Source organism: Trichoplusia ni, chromosome 26 (genome assembly GCF_003590095.1).
Source record: "Trichoplusia ni isolate ovarian cell line Hi5 chromosome 26, tn1, whole genome shotgun sequence".
NCBI lineage: Eukaryota > Metazoa > Arthropoda > Insecta > Lepidoptera > Noctuidae > Trichoplusia > Trichoplusia ni.
This window is the reverse complement of record NC_039503.1, coordinates 2,797,098-2,816,074: the sequence shown is the minus strand read 5'-3', so window position 1 is coordinate 2,816,074 and position 18,977 is coordinate 2,797,098. Positions and strand designations below refer to the sequence as shown.

Genomic DNA, 18,977 nt, shown 5'->3' with positions numbered 1-18,977 from the left:
ATTCTCATTCCTCCGCATAACACCAGATTTATCGCTGCAATCGAGAGTTGAGCCGCTGCATCAGGCCGAACCTTAAGATTGATATTTACACACACTCACCTAATAAAATTATTCGCTCTCATTTGCTCAGGAACGAACGCGTAGTTGTCTTTATCAGTCAAGAAGCGGACAAAGCCTTCGAAGGAAAGACAGTTGTCCGCGCGGAGAGTGGGATCCGGTTCATGCCTCTGTGGGGAAAAACTATCAGTTAATAATCTTACTATGAGATAGTATGTTATTCATACATCTTTGACAGTCATTATAGGTAGTCAGAAGCTTGAAAGTCTGACAACCAGTCCAACAAAGGGGTATCGTGTTGACCAGGTAACTGGGTTGAGGAGGTCAGATAGACAGTCGCTCCTTGTAAAACACTGGTGCTTAGTTAGCCAGCTAGCCTGGAAGCCCACCCCAACATAGTTGGGAAAAGGCTAGGCCGATGATGATATGGGATAGTGTCTTGCCCAGTAATACTGGTTGTTGAAATTCGTTCACGTCGCGCGCGGTTGTTTTAGCTTAGTGACCTTAGTCCTGAAACACTCGGCTATCCGTACAGTGAGCCAGTCCTTACCTGTATAATATCTCTCAGCTGTTGTTCTGTCTTCAATTCATTCTGTCTCGTTTCGCAAAACTTTCCGAGAGTCGGCAGAGATAGCACACGACCACTCACATCTGGACATGCTCCTAAAGAAAAATGAAAGGGAAAAATAGTATTAATATAATCCTTAAGTGGACATTAAGTGGTGTTTTTTAAACGACTCCCATAGTAAGGTATTTAATTCTTGTGTCGCGAGGTTTTTTACAAATATACAAATCACATGCACAAAAACCCAGACTCAGAACAAGCATTCGTGGATCACACAAATGCTTGTCCTACGCGGGGATCGAACCCGCGACACATCGCGCACAGTGGATTTTGTTTCGTGACATAAACCACTTGGCTATCCGTGCAGTGTTGCATCTACATAGCTAGCTTGATCTAAAATGTCTTCACCTGGTAATGCAGCAGCAGCTAGAAGGTCAAATGCTTTCTTTCTTCCAACTTTATCACTTGGCGGTTCTAAATCTAGTGATCCATTTCTTGTTAGGAGACCTGAAATATAGACTGAAATTAGTATTATGTCTTTTATATGTTTTAAAGTTAAGACAAGTTAGTTAAGTATTTTTTCTGTGAGGGAGGACATTGCTTATGACTTGGTTTATGTTAAAGGGGTTAAAAACAGTTGTGCGATAAGTTCAAATATCTATATGGGCAGAAATTGTGGACATTGTCCACAATTTTGCTAAATAGCTAACATCATCATCTTTTTCCCAACTATGTTGGGGTCGGCTTTCAGTCTAACCGGATTCAGCTAAATACCAGTTTACAAGGAGCGACTGCCTATCTGACCTCCTCGACCCAGTTACCTGGGCAACACGATACTCCTTAGTAAGACTGGTTGTCACAGTTTCTAGCTTCTGACTACCCGAAACGACTGTCAAAAATTTATAGCATTGAACATGCCTTCCGAAACACGGAGGAACTCGCTATGATATAGATGGTCAGTGATCACCCATCAACGGAATGACCGTATCAAACGTAGCTATGTTCAATCAACTTGAGCAGCTGTAGCTTAGCTTAGTTTCTCATTGTTTTCGTGGCAATTGCGAAAAAATTCCATTTGACCTTAAAGGGAACGGGAAGGCATTCCAGTAGTTTTATCCGTTAAGAGTGCGGCACATCCATTCGGCTTCTCCAGGGCGAAAGAAGTCCATGAAGATTTCTACTGCAGTGGCGTAGCTAGGATGGGGGCGCAGGGGCGGTCCGCCCTGGGCGCCAGTATGAGGAGGGCGGCAAAATAGAGAAAAGGCGGCAAAATAGAGAAAAGGCGGCAAATTACCATGTAGAATTTCGATGTTCCGCGCGTTAACGAAACAGGTGTAACTTTACTTCGTGACAAATTGAATCCCGCCCCGGAGCGACGGTGACCCTAGCTACGCCACTGTTCCACTGGGTAAAAAACTTCCTCGTTATTAAATCAACTTACCTGTCCTAAAAATTGCTCTGCTCCGAAACAGCTCTGGTGAGCTTCGGCTCTTCTCGGCTCCGAGTAGAGGCGACCTGTTCCGTGGTACTGCCAGCTGCTCGAATATATCTCTTAGCTCTGATCGCATCACAAGGCTGGGGAGAAGAGTTGAGGTTATAAAGAAGATGCAAGGTCAAATTATACGTAGAATGATTGTTTTTGAGGATAGAGAGATACATATAGTCCATTTGTTTAAATACTGTTTAGGTTAAAGGAGAATAAGGTCAAATTAGTATGATTTATTTTGAGGTTAGGGAGCATATGTACCTACTCTTTAAGTTAGATACTTAAAATGTGTAAACAATATTTGTGTGTGTTTGTTTATGTTTTAAAATTCTTTTTAAAAATTAAACGCGAGTAAAATCCAATGTAAAGCAATGATTAAGATCACCAGTAGTTAGAAAAGTGGTGCAATTTTATATATTATTATGATTGTTATATTTCAGTAGTGTATAAACCAAGATTAAATACTTTTTTAAGACTAATTATAATCTTATATTGTATACTATGAAGAAAGCATTTATCAAAAATATTTAAATGAGTAATTCCACGCTATTAACAAAATGCTTGTTTTTTAAACAAAATTCTTTATAAATAGACTGAATAATGTTTTTACCTGAAACTCCTGAAAAGCGTGACGAAATCCATGAAGTCTAATTGCGTGTCGTAGCCGACGGAACCCGTTCTCAAATGTTTCAGGTTCTCCCAAAATCTTTCACTGGTTTCCAGTCTTCGCAAGCTATGGGACAACATTTGTTTAATGAGTCATTTCAAGTGTTAAAGTAAGCAAGTTTAATGCAATGAGATTTACAAAATTTCGGCATAAAATGATAAGGGATATCTTAATCAGAATAAAACCTAAAAAGGTATATAAGTAAACGTATTTGCAGGAAAATTATATCAAATAGGAGCTGTATTTTTTTATAAGTTACGTAAAATTTATAAGTTTAAAAAATAAGGAACAATAATAATTAATTATAAAAGACAGTTCAGAAAAAAAAAACAGAACGGAATGGAACAACGTCTATTAAATATAATGAAAAAGTTAATAAAATACAGTATTATATACATTAACTGCGACTTAATATACTTTCTACTTTACCTTACAACTCATAAAGTCCATTTTTAAACGCACAATATTTTGTTGTTTACTAAAACGGACACTGTCAACAATCAACAGGTTTGTAAAAATTAAGGTCACGCAACAAGTTTCCAGGTCACAGGGCAGTAAACAGTGTTATGAATGAAGGTCAAAGAATCAAAAGTCAAGGTCACGGCAAAAAGTCAAGGTCAAATCGAGGGTCAAAGGTCATTGATACAAAAAAAATATTTTTTGTAATAAAACTAGGGAATTCAAATATTTAGGATTTTTATATGATTTGATATTTCGTATTTTAGAAGTAAACATTACATTTGTTCTTAGTATAACTCAAAAACATTATTAAACTCAGAAATATTAAATATCCAATAATACCAAGAAAATATCAGTTATTCCCCTTATTTTTATTCAATTCACTTTCAACAGACTTCTACTGTCATTAGGTCCAACATAAATTTTATCAAGTTAGGCTCATTAATTTTCATTTAAAGGTTTTCATTTTATTGTTAAAAACATTATAAATCACCTTGTCTTATAATCCAAGCTTCAACTAAATTTCAATGTCAAAGGTCAAAGGTCATTTCCTCACCTACTCCTGTTGGGTGACCCCGCCATAATGCTGGTGGCGGCCGCAGTTAGGCTGCTGTGTCGAGGCCCGTAGGAGTGGTGGTGACTGATGGACGAGGAGTAGGAGCTGAAAGGAGGTTCATCATCAGAATATATAATAATATCCCACAACTTTCACACCACGCCCTCTAGTCCCAAACTAAGCACAGCTTGTATTATGAGTACTAGACAACTGGTAACCATACTTATATATTTCTAAATACATGCATAATAAAGATAAGTAACACCCTAACACAGAACAAATGATCATGCTCAATTGCTCATCACACAAACATTTGTACTGGGTGGGAATCGAACCCACGACCTCTAGTATAACAGTCAGGGTTTATCAGAAATAAGGCTGTGTATTTTAGAAAAGTGATATGATTAATGGGACTTTTCGTTTTATTAGAGAGCTATTACACCACCATCTTCTTGCGTCGGGGCTTAAAAATGGACTATGACGTAACGCAACTCATACATTTCAAAAGTTTATACCTGTGTCGTGGCTAAGCTAACTGCAAAAGTAGATCGATCACAGGTTAAGTCTGACAGTCGTTACAGGTAGTAGAAGCTAGAAAGTCTGACAACCAGTCTAACTAAGAGGTATCGTTTTGCCCAGGTAACTGGGTTGAGGAGGTCAGATAGGCAGTCGCTCCGTGTAAAACACTGGTACTTAGCTGAATCCAGTTAGACTGGAAGCCGACAACAACATAGTTGGGTAAAGGCTGGGATGATGATACCTGTGTCGTGGTGAACCCTGTATGACTTCGTCCTCACTCCTCGTCCCCGACGTGTGTGTCGATACGAAACTCTTTGGCGAGCTTGTTTTCAACTCCGATGTGGACTTGTTTTTCTGGAGACAAGGCATCTGCATTTATTTATTTATTTATCCAAGTACCTACATCAAATTTTACAAAAAAAAAAATGCTGATCTCTTAAGCAGTGGTTGGCAAAAATAAGGTTTTTTCTTTCTAAAATTTTTAACAAACTTTATAGAGAGGTGCAACAATAATTTATGTTTAATCTATACTAATATATAAAGCTGTAGAGTTTGTTTGTTTGAACGTGCTAATCTCAGGAACTACTGGTCCAAATTGAAAAATTCTTTTTGTGTTGAATAGACCATTCATCGAGGAAGGCTTTAGGCTATGAACCATCACGCTGCGACTAATAGGAGCTAAGATATAATGGAAAATGTGAAAAAGAACCGGGCAGGTATACCTAAATCATAAGTTATATCTTCTACCCACGGGGACGAAGTCGCGGGCAACAGCTAGTTTGTTTTATAAACTGCTAGATTTAATTTTAATATGCAGTTTAGTAATAAAATGTATAGGAATTGTATAGCACGATAGCTTTGCATAGAACTCGGGCTATTAAATTTTATTTTATTATGAGCAAGTATAGTCTTATAAATTCAAAGATACGTTTACCACATGGTGAACCAAAAAGTTTCGATGAAAAACATTTCGAAAAATATGTGCCGTCCGCCTCTGACTTTACGTGTAGGCCAAAATTATTTTCTTAATGATAATAATCGTTATTTCATAAAATAACTGTTGCATGTCAATAGTTACAAATATATTTGCCGGACTTTGCGTTATAGAAAAATCTAAAACGAAAAAGACCTTTAAAATCTTCTCACCTTAAATTTAATACCGGAACTCCTGAGAGAATCGGAATGAGAGTCCGTGTAAGTGCCCTTGACAGGAGTGGAATGAGAGGAACTGCCGCATGTTGACTCTCTGCCGCCAAAGACCTGGAAGAAATAGACAAATCAAGTGAGCTCATATTAAAAGAGTGGGGTTCCTAGGCGAAATTGGGGAAATAACTGACCAACAGACTTATAGATTTGTCAATATTTGACCCCTCATTGATACCTTATAACCCTTTTTTGCAGTTAAAAGTTAGCTTACGTCCTTTCTCAGGCTTTAGGCTATTTGTGTACCAAAATAATAGTAATTTCATTAAAATCGGCTCAGTAATTTTGGCGTGAAAGCGAGGCACACAAACAGAGATACTTTCGCATTTTTAATATTAGTCTGGACTAGTATGGATATTATGACTGCGGTTGACTGGGCTGTTGGTCTAGTGGTTAGTGGCCCTTTCTGCTATACCGGAGATCTTGGGTTTGATTCCCGACCAGGACAATTGCCCATCTGTTGAGCACGATCATTTGCTCTGGGTCTGTATATAATTTATCAATAATATGATTGCATTTAGAAATATAAAAGTATATTTATCAGTGGTCTAGTACTCATAACACAAGCTTTACCTAGTTTGAGACTAGATGGCGTTGTGTGAGAGTTAGTTTCTCATAATACTTACTCTAATTGCATCGGAGACGAGCGGCTCGCAGCAGCATCCGTCTTCATAATATAATGCTGTGTACTTATTCTTCAGCCAGGCGAGACTCCGGTCAGCCAACTTCGCTTGGCTCATCAACGCCCTGATGACCGAGTGTAGGCCTACTGCCCATACCCTGGCGAGAGAGAATTAGGATGAAGAATACAAGTAATTACTAATTGGTTGACGTAAAAAAAGTATATTGGTTGAAGTCAATCCACTATCTTTGATATTTTTAGATCAATAGCCTTTGTTTAAAAAACATGACTCCCACAGAAAGGAATTCAATTCTTGTGTCGCGTATGTTTCACAAGCATTCAAGTCACATGCGCAAAGACACCCAAACTCAGTACAAGCATTCGTGTATCACACAAATGCTTGTTCTACGCGGGGTTTGAGCCTAGGACACCACGCGCACGGCGTAGTGACCTCAACCTCTCAGGCCTCAGCTATCCGTGCAGTCATTAAGACCGACCTTAATGAATTATCCTTAAAAGTAACGGAGATTCTAAGCCAAATTCTTCTCAATCATTTTGGAAAAACTATAGCTTAAGATACTATTAATCCTATCCTATTTAAGGCTTTATTTTACGTTGTTGTTCAAATTTTAAGAGCATCTTTTGTATGGCAATCCATTGTTAATACAATTACTCTGCTGTAATTCAATTACTTTACTCTGTAATCAGAGTAAAATATCGTAATAAAAGATACAACTCCCAAGATATGACTATTTTGTCCGTGATCATTAAAATAAATTCCTCACCTATAAGAATAAGCCGGTAGAACAAAATGGACTGTCCGATTATCGCTCAAGGTCCGTCCGTAAACAAGAGATATGATATGAGGTCCGTGTGAACAGGTCTCGAGTCCGTGGCGGCGCGCGCACGCTGTCAGCTCGGCGATGTCCCGCGGTTCTAACAGCTTCCCGCCAAGACGCATGTCTTTAACGCATTGGAGATCGATGAAGCTGGAAGAAAGATATTAAGTAGTATTTTATATTATCAATGTTTTTATCCTATATGAAGTGTGATTTGTGGCTGCCCGTCGGTTCTTTGTATGGAGTTGTGTTCACGAGGTGCGTAGTGTGAACTAAATGCAGGCAAGCCACTAATATTATTTTTAGAAATGTATACACCGTGCTTTTTTATTCGTCTTACAAAAGCAGCCCAGTTCATGTATCCAATGACTAGAACACGTTCATGATAAAAAAATAGGTATTTATGAGATTTGAATAAATTTAAAATGTATTTTTTATTAAATATTATGATGCAATTCGTAGTTTTCTAGAAACACACCTTGTAACAATGATGAGGCGGCGTTTTTATCATTTTGAAGAGTATATTTCAGATTTCTCTTATTTAATTTTTCTTCGTACTTATTTATCTTTGTTGATGATAAAAAAATAATAATCGCGCCTAGGGGTATTTTACGTTGGATACATGAACTGGGCTGCTTTTGTAAGACGACTAAAAAATCACCGTGTTTGTGCTTTTTCTAATTCTTTCAATACATTTCTGACAAATGGTGACGGAAAACGTCGTGAGGAAAATTGGATTCCAAATATTGGAATCTGCAAATGTATGTTAACTGTGAGAGGCCATAGGGGCTCAAACGTGATCTATATTGGAGAAGGTCTGTTTCCACTAGGGCCTGCTTAGACTAGTATTGTTATTAATAATTCTGTCGCATGGATGATTTGGATTGGATTGGATGATGGATATTCCTTACGATATTATTATTTTCGTTCACCGATTGTATTTTCATTTTATCGTCGAAACAGATATTCATGTAGGATATACACCACCACGCTATGATTCCAAGGAAAATAGCAGTAATGAGATATGATACAAATACGTCAACAAGTTGCCCTTTAAAACTATGAATCCAACTGTAAACATTCCTAACATATATATTCTTAAACACGTGAACGCAGTCGCGGGCAACAGCTAGTTTTAAATTGCTACTAACCCCTCCTCCCCGACGATGCCTGCTTCGTTCTCATGCGCGAGGTTCGCGGTGTACTTCAGAGGGATGACTTCCTCAGGGTTGTACGAGAGACTCACTTCAGGCTGCGCCACGCTTTCTGATGGGGTCTCTCCTGAAAAAGACAAGGTTTGGTTAATAGGTCTCTGGTACTAAGAAAGAGTTTGTAGAAGATGCAAGCATGACATATCCCCATATTATGCCTTCGGCGTGGTTTGAAGTTATTATTCTATCCTGAGCCTGAAAATGGGCATAAATAATGAATATTTACATATTTTACCTACTTATATTCGCTGAAAATCGGCTATTAAAAAGGTTGTGAAAATTTTGATGATCCTTATTTTCAACATTAATTATGGAATCCATTTTATTTTATCTTTTTATGTGCAAATTTAAAATTTTCGTCCGAATTCAAAAGTGAGGAGGTTCTAAATTCATTGGTATTTTTTATGTTTATCACCTCCAACCAAAAAATACTGACACCTCACCTCAAACCTTTGTAGACTTTTTTTCATTTCACGAGAAACTGTCATTTAGGGCCTTAAGTTCATCAAGATTGGCTTAGTACTTTTTATTTGATGTCTTTGTACTAATATTTTTGTCAATAAAAAAATATTTCATATTCTTATAACAAAATCATCAATAGTATTTTAAAATTTTTCGCCGCCACTGGGATCGAACCACCATTCCTCATCTATACACATACCCTCTACTCTCCCACAACTCACCATGCTGTGAGTGCGGCTGATGCGCAGTCCTGCACCAGGCGAGCAGCGCGCACGCCCGCTCCAGCCGCAGCTGCGCCAGCGCGCCGCCCCACTCCGCCTCCATCACCACGCAGGCGGTACCGTGGTGCATAATCTGGTGGTCACAGTAATATGTAGTGACATTTTTCTTTGCAGCGAGTCCCGCAGTAAGGAGCTTAGTCCTTGTTTCACGAAAATAATTGTGTGAAAAATACACTAAAACATATTTTCATAAGACTGACTCCATAAGGGCCTAAAATCTAGATGTAGGTAATAGATTTTTGCAACTTATGTCTTAAGATATTAATTTGCGTAGATAGCAAAAGTGCACTTCAACATATAGCTCGATGCGCCTCTGGGTTCAGAGGTGCACCGATAGCTTATGAAATTCTAGCTAAAATTGTCAATTTGTCAAAAAGAGGCATGAATCTGAGATTGCAGTGGGTTCCTTCACACATAGGTATAAAGGGAAATGAGGAGGCTGACCGTTTAGCAAAGTTGGGTATACTTGAAGGTATAGAAAAAGATATGCACACTAATTATATCGAATTATTACCAAAATATAAGAAATTATGTCACCAAATTTGGAAAGAATTCTTTGATGAAAGATCAAAGGAAAAGGGAATATGGTATAGATCTATGGTTTCGGAGCCTCCTCATGTACCGTGGTTTGCTGGCACTAGGCTTAGCAGAAAATATGTAACAACGGCTCACAGACTGAGATCTGGACACATGCCACTCAATAAGTTTGGATTCTTAGTAAAAAAAAATAATTAAAAGAAGACGTTATGCATCTATTGATGGAATGTGTCAGATTTCGGTCTGCAAGAGATAAGTTGTTCGCAGAACTCGGGACAAATATGTATGATGTTGGGTTATTTCATCAAATTCTATCGTTTCCTAACTCCAGGGCTGCTCATAGTTTAATTAAGTTTGTGTTACTACGCTTTACGGTATAATGTTTTATAAGGTCCGATGGGACTGGCATGTACCTTTGTATAAAAGTCCCTAAATAAAATAAAGAGAAAAAAAAAAAAAAAAAAAACTTATGTCTTATTTAGAATTTTTTTTATTTTTTTTCGTGGAAATAAACAGATTTAAATTTTAATATTTTTTTTAAGCATACAAATCACATGCACAAAGACACTCAGACTCGGGACAAGCATTTGTGGATCACACAAATGGTTGTAAAAAGGGGAAAACGAAATTAAGATCAGATTAAGAACGGGCCAGAGTTAAAGTGTAGGTAAAAAATATTTGCGCGTATTATTAATATTTCGGCTATTGTTAAATACTTATATCATAATACCTTTTTATGATTGAAGCATCAGCCGTATCGCTTCATTGAAATCGTTATTGAACAAAGACGGGTACATTCATGAGTCAAAGACAAAATGAAGTTTCAAAAGCAACATCGTAACACTCATATTCATATTCATTCATATTTTTTATTGCGAATACAAAGTCTGTTCTGTTTTTCTAAGATAATAATTTATTTTTTGAACACAAAATTGTAGCTGTCAAAATATCACGAGAGTCATAACAGAGCTGATAATTCTGAAAAGCTATTTCTTAAAGAAATAAAATTGAACTAACCAAAAACCCCTCACCTGTAGAATATGCCTGTCCATCCTCTCCCCGTTCTGCGGTGCTAGTGGAAACATGGTGACTCCGTGGTCGTGAGGCAGCGGCTGCACGGGACAGTAGCCGGTGCCCTCCAACTCGTACAGGGCTTCGTTCTCAAAGTCTCCATTCGTCTTGGAGGTTGGCTGCGTGAACACCGGCTCTTCGCACGCGAGCATTGCTGCTCTGATGGAGAAAATATTGGTTAGGTTGAGGGGGAACAGTTTTGGGCGCGGAAAAATTTAAGACTGTTCTGCCATAGTACTTCGGAAGTGCCGAAGGGTATGCGATACGGGGAGCTGTCTATGTAAAATATTTTGTGAGTGGTACTTGGTAGCCTTACTGAATAAATGGGTTTTGATTTTGAAATGGCCTTGTTCGCCCTGAGGTTTTCGTTGTGTTCGAGAAGCAGGGTCAATCCCAATGCAGGCAAAGTTACAATGTGACTTTTTTAAAGTTAAATGTACATTCTTGATTATTGTAAGACTCTTCTGACAAATGGTGAAGGAAAGCATCGTGAGGAGAACTGGATTCCTAATATTCAGATGCCTCACAGTGAGCTGGAGTGGAGATTGATTGCACCAACTAGGTTTGAGCATTTACTATGACCTTCTACCAAAGAAGACTTTGTCATCATTAACGTAAGATTCGTAGAATAGTGAGAATGAGAGAGAAACCTTTTTGATATTAAGCTACTTTTAGACTAAAAACCAGTCTGTAGCGGTCGAAATGTTTTCCAAAAGCCCCTTCTCTAACATACAGGATTGAATAGTAATGACTACACAACAGTAGCATAATGTTTAGATAGGTAACAATACTTTAAAGACCCCAAAAACGACGAGAAATTCCTTCCAACTTTCACCAAGTTATTTATTTATTTATTTAATTATAACACTAATCTACCATTACAGGTTACTTAACCTAGTGCGGTAGCTAGGACTAAACAAAGGTCTAAGTATTTATGTGAAAAAGGGTTTCAAAGATTGAATTATTATGCATATAGTTGCAGGTCTAAATTCCAGCAACTGTTTTAATATGTAATTTTAAAGATAGCCCAAAAAAATATCACCTCAAATAATCTCCGAAGATTGGGGCATTATTCCTGGCGAGCGCGTGATGGTGCTGGTGGAAGCTGGCGATGTGATCCATGACGGCCTGTGTCCGGTACACCTTCTCCAAGTTGATGAGACCCTCGGGGCCCACGCGTCTCCAGCCGGGGGCCTGCTCCCCTTCCTCGTCAAATGAGGCTATATACTGGAAGGGGTAATATTAAAAATTATTTCGCCATTAAAAAATTAGGAAGATTAAAAAAGCTGATAAGATAATGAAATGTATGGTAGTGGGGATAGTAATTAAAAATTAAAATTAAAAATATATTTATTAAAAACATAGTTCACATTACTTAAATACATGTACGAATACAAATGACTCGGATGTAAAACCAGTAAAAATATCTTAATAGTCTTAATCATAGGAGTTGAGTTAATCTACACCAAAGCATAATAATATACGAGAAGGATGGTCTAAAGATAATATAGGGACACCCGAACTAGGTTTGTTTTAAACCTGTGTTTCGGGTTATCAGTGCAAAAAAATGATTGATGGATATTTTAATGTAATTCTATCACTTAATTGTATTATAAAAGACTAAGCAGGACAAGCTGTCCTGAATTATTTAATTACATTACCTGTACTTATTATTATAATTTCTAAGCTAAACAGTTTATTGTAATATTTCTAGCAATTTTTCCGTATCTGAGTAATTGAGGGACTGTAAGTATTCTATTACCATTCTATTACACCTATTTAAGCTTACACTATATAACTTTAGTAGCCTGTTAAATTTGTTATATAAATAGGGTCCTTGAAATAAATAAAATCTGTTAGTAAAAGCATGTTGCGTTTGTGGGTTAGTGCAAACTAAATCCTTTCTTCTCTTGCCGGAAGGTACCGGGCTGAAACCAATTTCAGTATGCTGGAGTCGTACTATATGTAGAATAAATAACTGGCGTACTGTAAGTACTTTGCATTCCCTGTATAACTGGTGAGTAGGAAACCTGAAAGGACGAAAAGTGGCGACCTTTAGGATTGCTCTTTGAGCACGTTCTAGGGGCAAGATAATAGATTTAGAAGCACCACCCCATGAGTCTATGCAGTAGGTAAGAATGGATTGGCACAAAGCCATATACACCTGGCGAATTAGATTAAAGTCTGCAATGTTGCGTAAGTGTTTAAAGATATAGATTAATTTACGTACTCTGGTGCATAATGAATCAATATGTTTACGGAAATTAAGGTGACTGTCAATAGTGACACCTAGATATTTAGTATTGTCAGTTTTTACTAATGTAGGGCAAGCGCATGCAGTCGCCGCGGACGCGCTCGTATTACACTTATGTGCATAAATATTTAGGTTAGTAGTCGACTTATTACTATTTCTCATTGAAAATAACATGTAATTTGTTTTATTTGAATTTAATGTTAGAATATTATTGTTAAGCCAGTTAGACACTACATTAAAACCATTTTGGGCATTTTGATAGACCTCATCCTTAGACTTACCTGAGAACACAAGAGCTGTATCATCAGCATACGATATAATGACACCATTTTGCAGAGACAAATTGCACAGGTCGTTTATGTAAACTAGGAATAAAGTAGGTCCCAATATGCTACCCTGTAATGTCACTTGCTAGTAAAAAGCGTACTGGTAAGTGACGTCATACGAGTTTTTTAAAGACTGTATTCCTTCATTGCTTGTTACGGGATACAAGAAAAAAAAATATTCTATATCTTTTAGAAATCTGTTTGATGATGTGTAGTGTCAGACTCTTACTGACTAAACCTGAACCGCTGTGCTACGTCATCCGCGTTTTTGTGTCGGTGTATGGCAATGCGTTGCAATCCTTCATACACTGCGTTAAATACTCTATTAGTGTCTCTCAATTTTAGCAATGACTACACATTCTTGACAACCACACTCACATTGAATTTGCTTTGTAGGAACTTAGTATTTAGCTTGATTTGAATCATGGCGCTAAATTTCTTACCACTTGTTTATTTGAGTCTGTAAGTCTGGAGTCGCGTTTGCAGCTGTCGCGAAGTGGACTGGTGGTTGTGCTCTGGTCCATCCTCTTTCCGCTTTCTCTTCTGGAGTCCTTCTTCAATGACCCTCTGAAGAAGGAGAGAAAATATTAGCTGAGTGAGTATTAAATATTGGGCTTCTTTGCTTCTATCTCAACCAACTTTGCATTATCCACAATAATATATATTACTAGCTGTTGCCCGCGACTTCGTCCGCGTGGTAAGAAGATATAAGTAATAATTTATACCTGCCTTCTATCTATCTTGTAGGATTCAGTCAGCGTTTGCAATATAAGCGCAAAAAAATTGTTTTTTTACGACCTCACATTAGAAACCTCAAAAATTTTAGCCTATGTGTTATTCTGATGTATAAGCTATATTGTGGTAAAGATTCATTCAAATCCATTCAGTAGTTTTCACGTGAAAGAGTAACAAACATCCATACTTACAAACTTTCGCCTTTATAATAGTAGGAGGATGTTGCTATGAATTTTCTTAGCTGAAAATTCTTCTATTTGTGAAACTTTTGCTTGTCAGTTTAAAACATGACGTGTTGAAACACGTATTTCATTTAGTGAGTTATTTCAGTTTCTTAAGCATTTGAAAAGATATTTTCTAGAAAATGTAAACGTGAAAGAGTTAATAATTTACACGAAAATAATGTAACGAAAGCACGTAGCCGTTGCTACCAACTGTCGACCATTGAACTGGCCTGTTGGTCTAGTGGTTAGTGACCCTGACTGCTAAACTGGAGCTCGTTGATTCGATTCCCACCCAGGACAAATGTTTCTGTGATAAGCACGATCATTTGTTCTGTGTCTTGGTGTCTATGAGATTTATCTATGTTGCGTACGTATTTAGAAATATATAAATATTTCTATCTCTAAATATAGATTGCGTTGTGTGACAGTTGTGGAATGTTATATTACATTCACGTTATAGTACATCAATTTATGGTTTACGGGACAGAAGTAAAAATATACGTCAAACGCTAAGCATCCCTTGTAAAAATGCAACCCCTCATAGGATACAAAATAATGACAGACGATCGAACAATTTTCAAAAAACGATTCTAGCACAGAACAATTGAATCCTCATATCGAGAGTATCACAAACATTCAAGTCACAAGCACAAAGACACCCAGACTCAGGACAAGCATTCGTGGATCACACAAATGCTTGTCCTACGGGGGGATCCATGCTGTCACTTGTCCTTACCTGTCATCTTTCATAGACTCCTTCTTAAAGTCTCTTCTATGCGTCGGCGTGCCTCCAACAGAGTGACTCCCAGTAAGAGAAGGGGATGCCGCCAGTATCTCCCTGAGAAAGAAGAATTTTTAATTTAATATTTCCACAACATTCGTGGCTAAGCTATAACCGCATAAGTGATACGATCACAGGTTAAGCTATGCTTGACGCGGTTGGTCTGTAGATGGGTGACCATCTTTGTCATAACGAGTTCCTCCGTGTTTCGGAAGGCACGTTAAATTGTGGGTCCCCGCTGTTATTCCTACATCTTTGACAGTCGTTACAGGTAGTCAGAAGCTTGAAAAAGTCTGACAGCCAGTTTAACCAAGGGGTATCGTGTTGCCCAGGTAACTGGGTTAAGGAGGTCAGATAGGCAGTCGCTCCTTGTAAAACACTGGTACTTAGCTGAAACCGGTTGGACTGGTAGCCGACCCCAACATAGTTGGGAAAAAAGGCTAGGCCGATGAAAAAAATGATTCACACAACGTCATCTAATCACATTAACACGTTATTTTAATTCTATTACAAGATTAAAAAGTTATTAAGATAAAAAACACTTAAGTTTGGTAGTGGGGGCTAAAAACATCACTTGCGAGTAAAAAGCGTACTGGTAAGTGACGTCACTCGATAATTTAAATACCGTTCAATTTTTGTTTATGAAATAAAAAAAATACGAAACCAATTTTTTTTTTGGAAATGCGTCCGACGGACTTGTCAGATTGTTTTGTAAAATAATACCCTGTCCAACTAATTTAAGCGATGTGCCAATGAACAATTTTTAAATCGTTGCTGTTTTTAAACTTATTTGTACGGAACCCTGAGTCACGAGGTCGACTCGTACTTTATTTTTTGCCACATATAACGTTGTACAGCTAACGTTTTGGGTACTCGCGTAATTAAAAACATGTAGTCTTGCTTACTGAAGCGAAAATGTTGGGGTGATTGATATTGCCATAGAGCTGTGAATACGAAAGTGAATTTGAAAATGTTGTTTAGTGTTTTGATATGTACATATGTTTGTGTGTATAAAGTAGTAATTAGAGACTGAAAAATGCAATTTTAATAAATTAGTTTTTCTTTATATTTTTATAATTGAACATGATTTTTCATGTGCATAGTTATTGTATTAATTTAAATTAACAAGATCCTGTTTGGTTGAACAGATTTAGCAGTTTTTGTGCAGGTCGTATGTTTTTGTTATTAAAAAATATTATTCAATTTTTACACGTGCAGTCTGCCTAGAAAGCGGTGGCGGGATGATCTAAGCGCTTAACGCGTGGGCTGATTGTCTGAAGCACAGGAGTATTGTGGAAAATATTTGGAGGAGCCTAGTACCCAGTAGTGGGACAGAGTAGATGACGAAAAAAACCGACATCACACAACATGGTCGAGGAAAAAAAGCAACAACACAGAATTTCGTATTAACAACTCCATATCAGTACAAGAATGTAATTTTTAGATGGTCTCTGTAACAGGCTAACGATCGGTTTACATATAACCGAGAGCTATTTGCTTACCACTATTATTAATCTATCATATAAATAATAACAAATCATATAGAGAACGAGCATTGATCACCACGCTTGTGAGCCCCACGTTGGGCACCATTACCGAAGCTGTTAATAACACCAGCCTGTTACTGTCCCACTGCAGGCCTCTCATACAGAGAACGGGCATTGGTCAATTGAGAAGCCGCTGTCTGTCCATCTGTCTGTCAGTCCGTGCCTCCATCGTCATGAGTCTCGCAAACCGCGTGAAGCTATACAGTTGAAATATACACAATGATATATTTTTGTTACCGGGTTCTTTCACAGAGAGTTCCCCGCAAATAAGCTGAAGATAAACTATTTGGCTTATTTTTCGGGAACCCTTATTGTCGCTAGTCCAACTAGTGCTTGATTTTTTTAGGTATATTTTAGATACTAACCTTAATTCCCTAAGAAAGGCTCCAAAAAATGGTATAAGTCGACATTCAGGCATGGCCAGTGCCCTGCCCAGTGCCCTTTCATACTCGGCTGATAGTAACGCAGCTGACAGGAAGTCCAGCGCTGGGAGAGGCTCGTCCGATATACTGAACCAAAAGGACTTTAATTTGTTGGACCTGTGGACAAAACATATGGGTTAGTTTTTGGTTTTACACAATACTCAATACGTTTATTGCATTCCACGATGTGAACACAACTATGTTGGGGATGGATTCCAGTCTAATCGGATGCAGCTAAGTACCAGTGTTTTACAAGGAGCGACTGCCTATCTAATCTCCTGAACCCAGTTACCTGGGCAACACGATACGACTTAGTTAGACTGGTTGTCGGACTTTCAAGCTTCTGACTACCCGTAACGACTGTCAAGAATGTGTACTTAACAGTCGTGACCCAAACGTTAACGTGCCTTCCGAAACACGGAAGAATTTGTTTTGACATAGATGGTCACCCATCCACGGACCTACCGTATCAAGCGTAGCTTAACCTGTGATCGATCAATTTGTGGAGTTGTAGCTTAGACAGGAGATCCTCAAATACAATGGACTACACTTTAGGTAAGTTAAAGTATTTCATAAAATGAAATAAAATGTTAATTTACGAACAAAGCCGCTAAACTTAGCTAGTCAATAACTCAAAAAAACAGTCACAAGAAACTAGACTACATTAGAATAACAATTCAGCCTAACTTAGTTTGTCTGAAGTTAGTTTGCGGCTAATATTTTAGCCTAACCAAGGGTTTTAGCTAACTATTACATCTAGACCGAATATTATGTAATACAATTAAGTAGCTATACATTTAAAAAAAGTTAAATCTGTACAATGAATATTTTTTCAAGAATTCTGTTTCCAGAACACATCCAAAAAAATCAGAAAAATTACAAAAAGATAAAATATATTTTTGCCGTCTGTTTGTGAGTACGTTTGTGCGCGATGACCTCAGCAATGGCTTATCCGATTCAATATCGGTTTCCAAAAAATATCGAATTGTTTTTGTCTGTATGTTTGTTCCGGCCAATCTCTAAAAGCTCCCTGCCGAAATTGGTTAAGCCATGACTGACTCTAGATGGGAGCTAATGTGATAAGGAGTAACCTAGGATATTTCAGAAAAATCTTTAACTGAAAAAGGCCCCTTTTCAGTAAAAACTAGTTAATTTTTTTGTTAAATACGATGCAGACAAAGCTGCCGGTACAGCTAGTATGACAGTTTAATAGCTTAATTATTATTAACAAAGGACTGGGTTTCTTCCCAAGAAGTTATTCCATGAATTGAGAGATGTAAAATATCTAATATATAAAATTCCCGTGTCACGATGTCAGTTACCGTACTCCTCCGAAACGGCTTAACCGATTTTTACCAAACTTTATATGCGTATTCAGTAGGTCTGAGAATCGGTTGTTCACCCTTAATATTTTTTTGCTTTTTTTTTATAATGTGGCATTAAAATACATACAACTAGAAATAATTTATTATACAAAACCAGGTTTGCTAGTATTTATATATAAAAACAAAAATGCATAAATGCTCTGCCCACTGTTGGGCACAGGCCTCTTCCTTTATACAAAAAGAGCATTAAACACCACTAGCACCTTGCTGTTCCTTCATCGTTAATCAAGAAAGGACAAACAAAAGAAAATTCTTAGATTTAACTATCCTACTAATATTACAAACGCGAAAGTTTATTTGTATTGATGTTTGTTCCTCTTTCACGCAAAAACCACTGAACGAATTTAGACGAAACTCAATACACAGATAGTTTATAACCAGGATTAACACTCAGGATAGTTTTTACCCCGATTTTGTATTCTCGTGGGATCATTAATAAATAAATATAAATGCGGACAACATCACATACATTGTTCTGAACCCAAAGTAAGTTGCTAAAGCACTTGTGTTATGGAATTCAGATACAACGAAGGTACCACAAACACCCATACCCGAGACAATGTAGAAATGTGAATTTTTACATTGACCCAACCGGGGATCCAACCCGGGACCTCAGAGCTAGCGACGCCTTGAAACCGGTGCGTACGCCACTCGACCACGGAGGTCGTTATTTTCCATGTAAAGCAGGCGGGTCTGCGGGTATCTATTAGTTTTAATATAAAAACCTTTTTAAAAGCAACCTCATAGCAAAGTTGTTTGTCCTGACCT

The 18,977-nt window shown here is 37.6% G+C and overlaps 1 protein-coding gene across 1 annotated transcript in view; it reads right to left on the bottom strand.

Annotated features, from left to right (window-relative positions):
* The window catches only part of LOC113505537 (1-phosphatidylinositol 4,5-bisphosphate phosphodiesterase epsilon-1-like), a 69,447-nt gene that overhangs the window by 26,844 nt on the left and 23,626 nt on the right, over positions 1–18,977 (bottom strand). The window contains exons 5-21 of the mRNA XM_026888304.1: positions 16,768–16,941; positions 14,811–14,912; positions 13,559–13,682; positions 11,578–11,762; positions 10,496–10,694; positions 8,868–9,000; positions 8,125–8,254; positions 6,920–7,123; positions 6,139–6,292; positions 5,456–5,569; positions 4,551–4,663; positions 3,791–3,895; positions 2,719–2,841; positions 2,064–2,197; positions 1,031–1,129; positions 608–720; positions 100–227 (exon numbers count right to left, since the gene is read on the bottom strand). Of these exons, the coding sequence (XP_026744105.1) occupies positions 100–227; positions 608–720; positions 1,031–1,129; positions 2,064–2,197; positions 2,719–2,841; positions 3,791–3,895; positions 4,551–4,663; positions 5,456–5,569; positions 6,139–6,292; positions 6,920–7,123; positions 8,125–8,254; positions 8,868–9,000; positions 10,496–10,694; positions 11,578–11,762; positions 13,559–13,682; positions 14,811–14,912; positions 16,768–16,941 (2,334 nt within the window). The remainder of the gene's footprint in view (positions 1–99; positions 228–607; positions 721–1,030; positions 1,130–2,063; positions 2,198–2,718; positions 2,842–3,790; positions 3,896–4,550; positions 4,664–5,455; positions 5,570–6,138; positions 6,293–6,919; positions 7,124–8,124; positions 8,255–8,867; positions 9,001–10,495; positions 10,695–11,577; positions 11,763–13,558; positions 13,683–14,810; positions 14,913–16,767; positions 16,942–18,977) is intronic.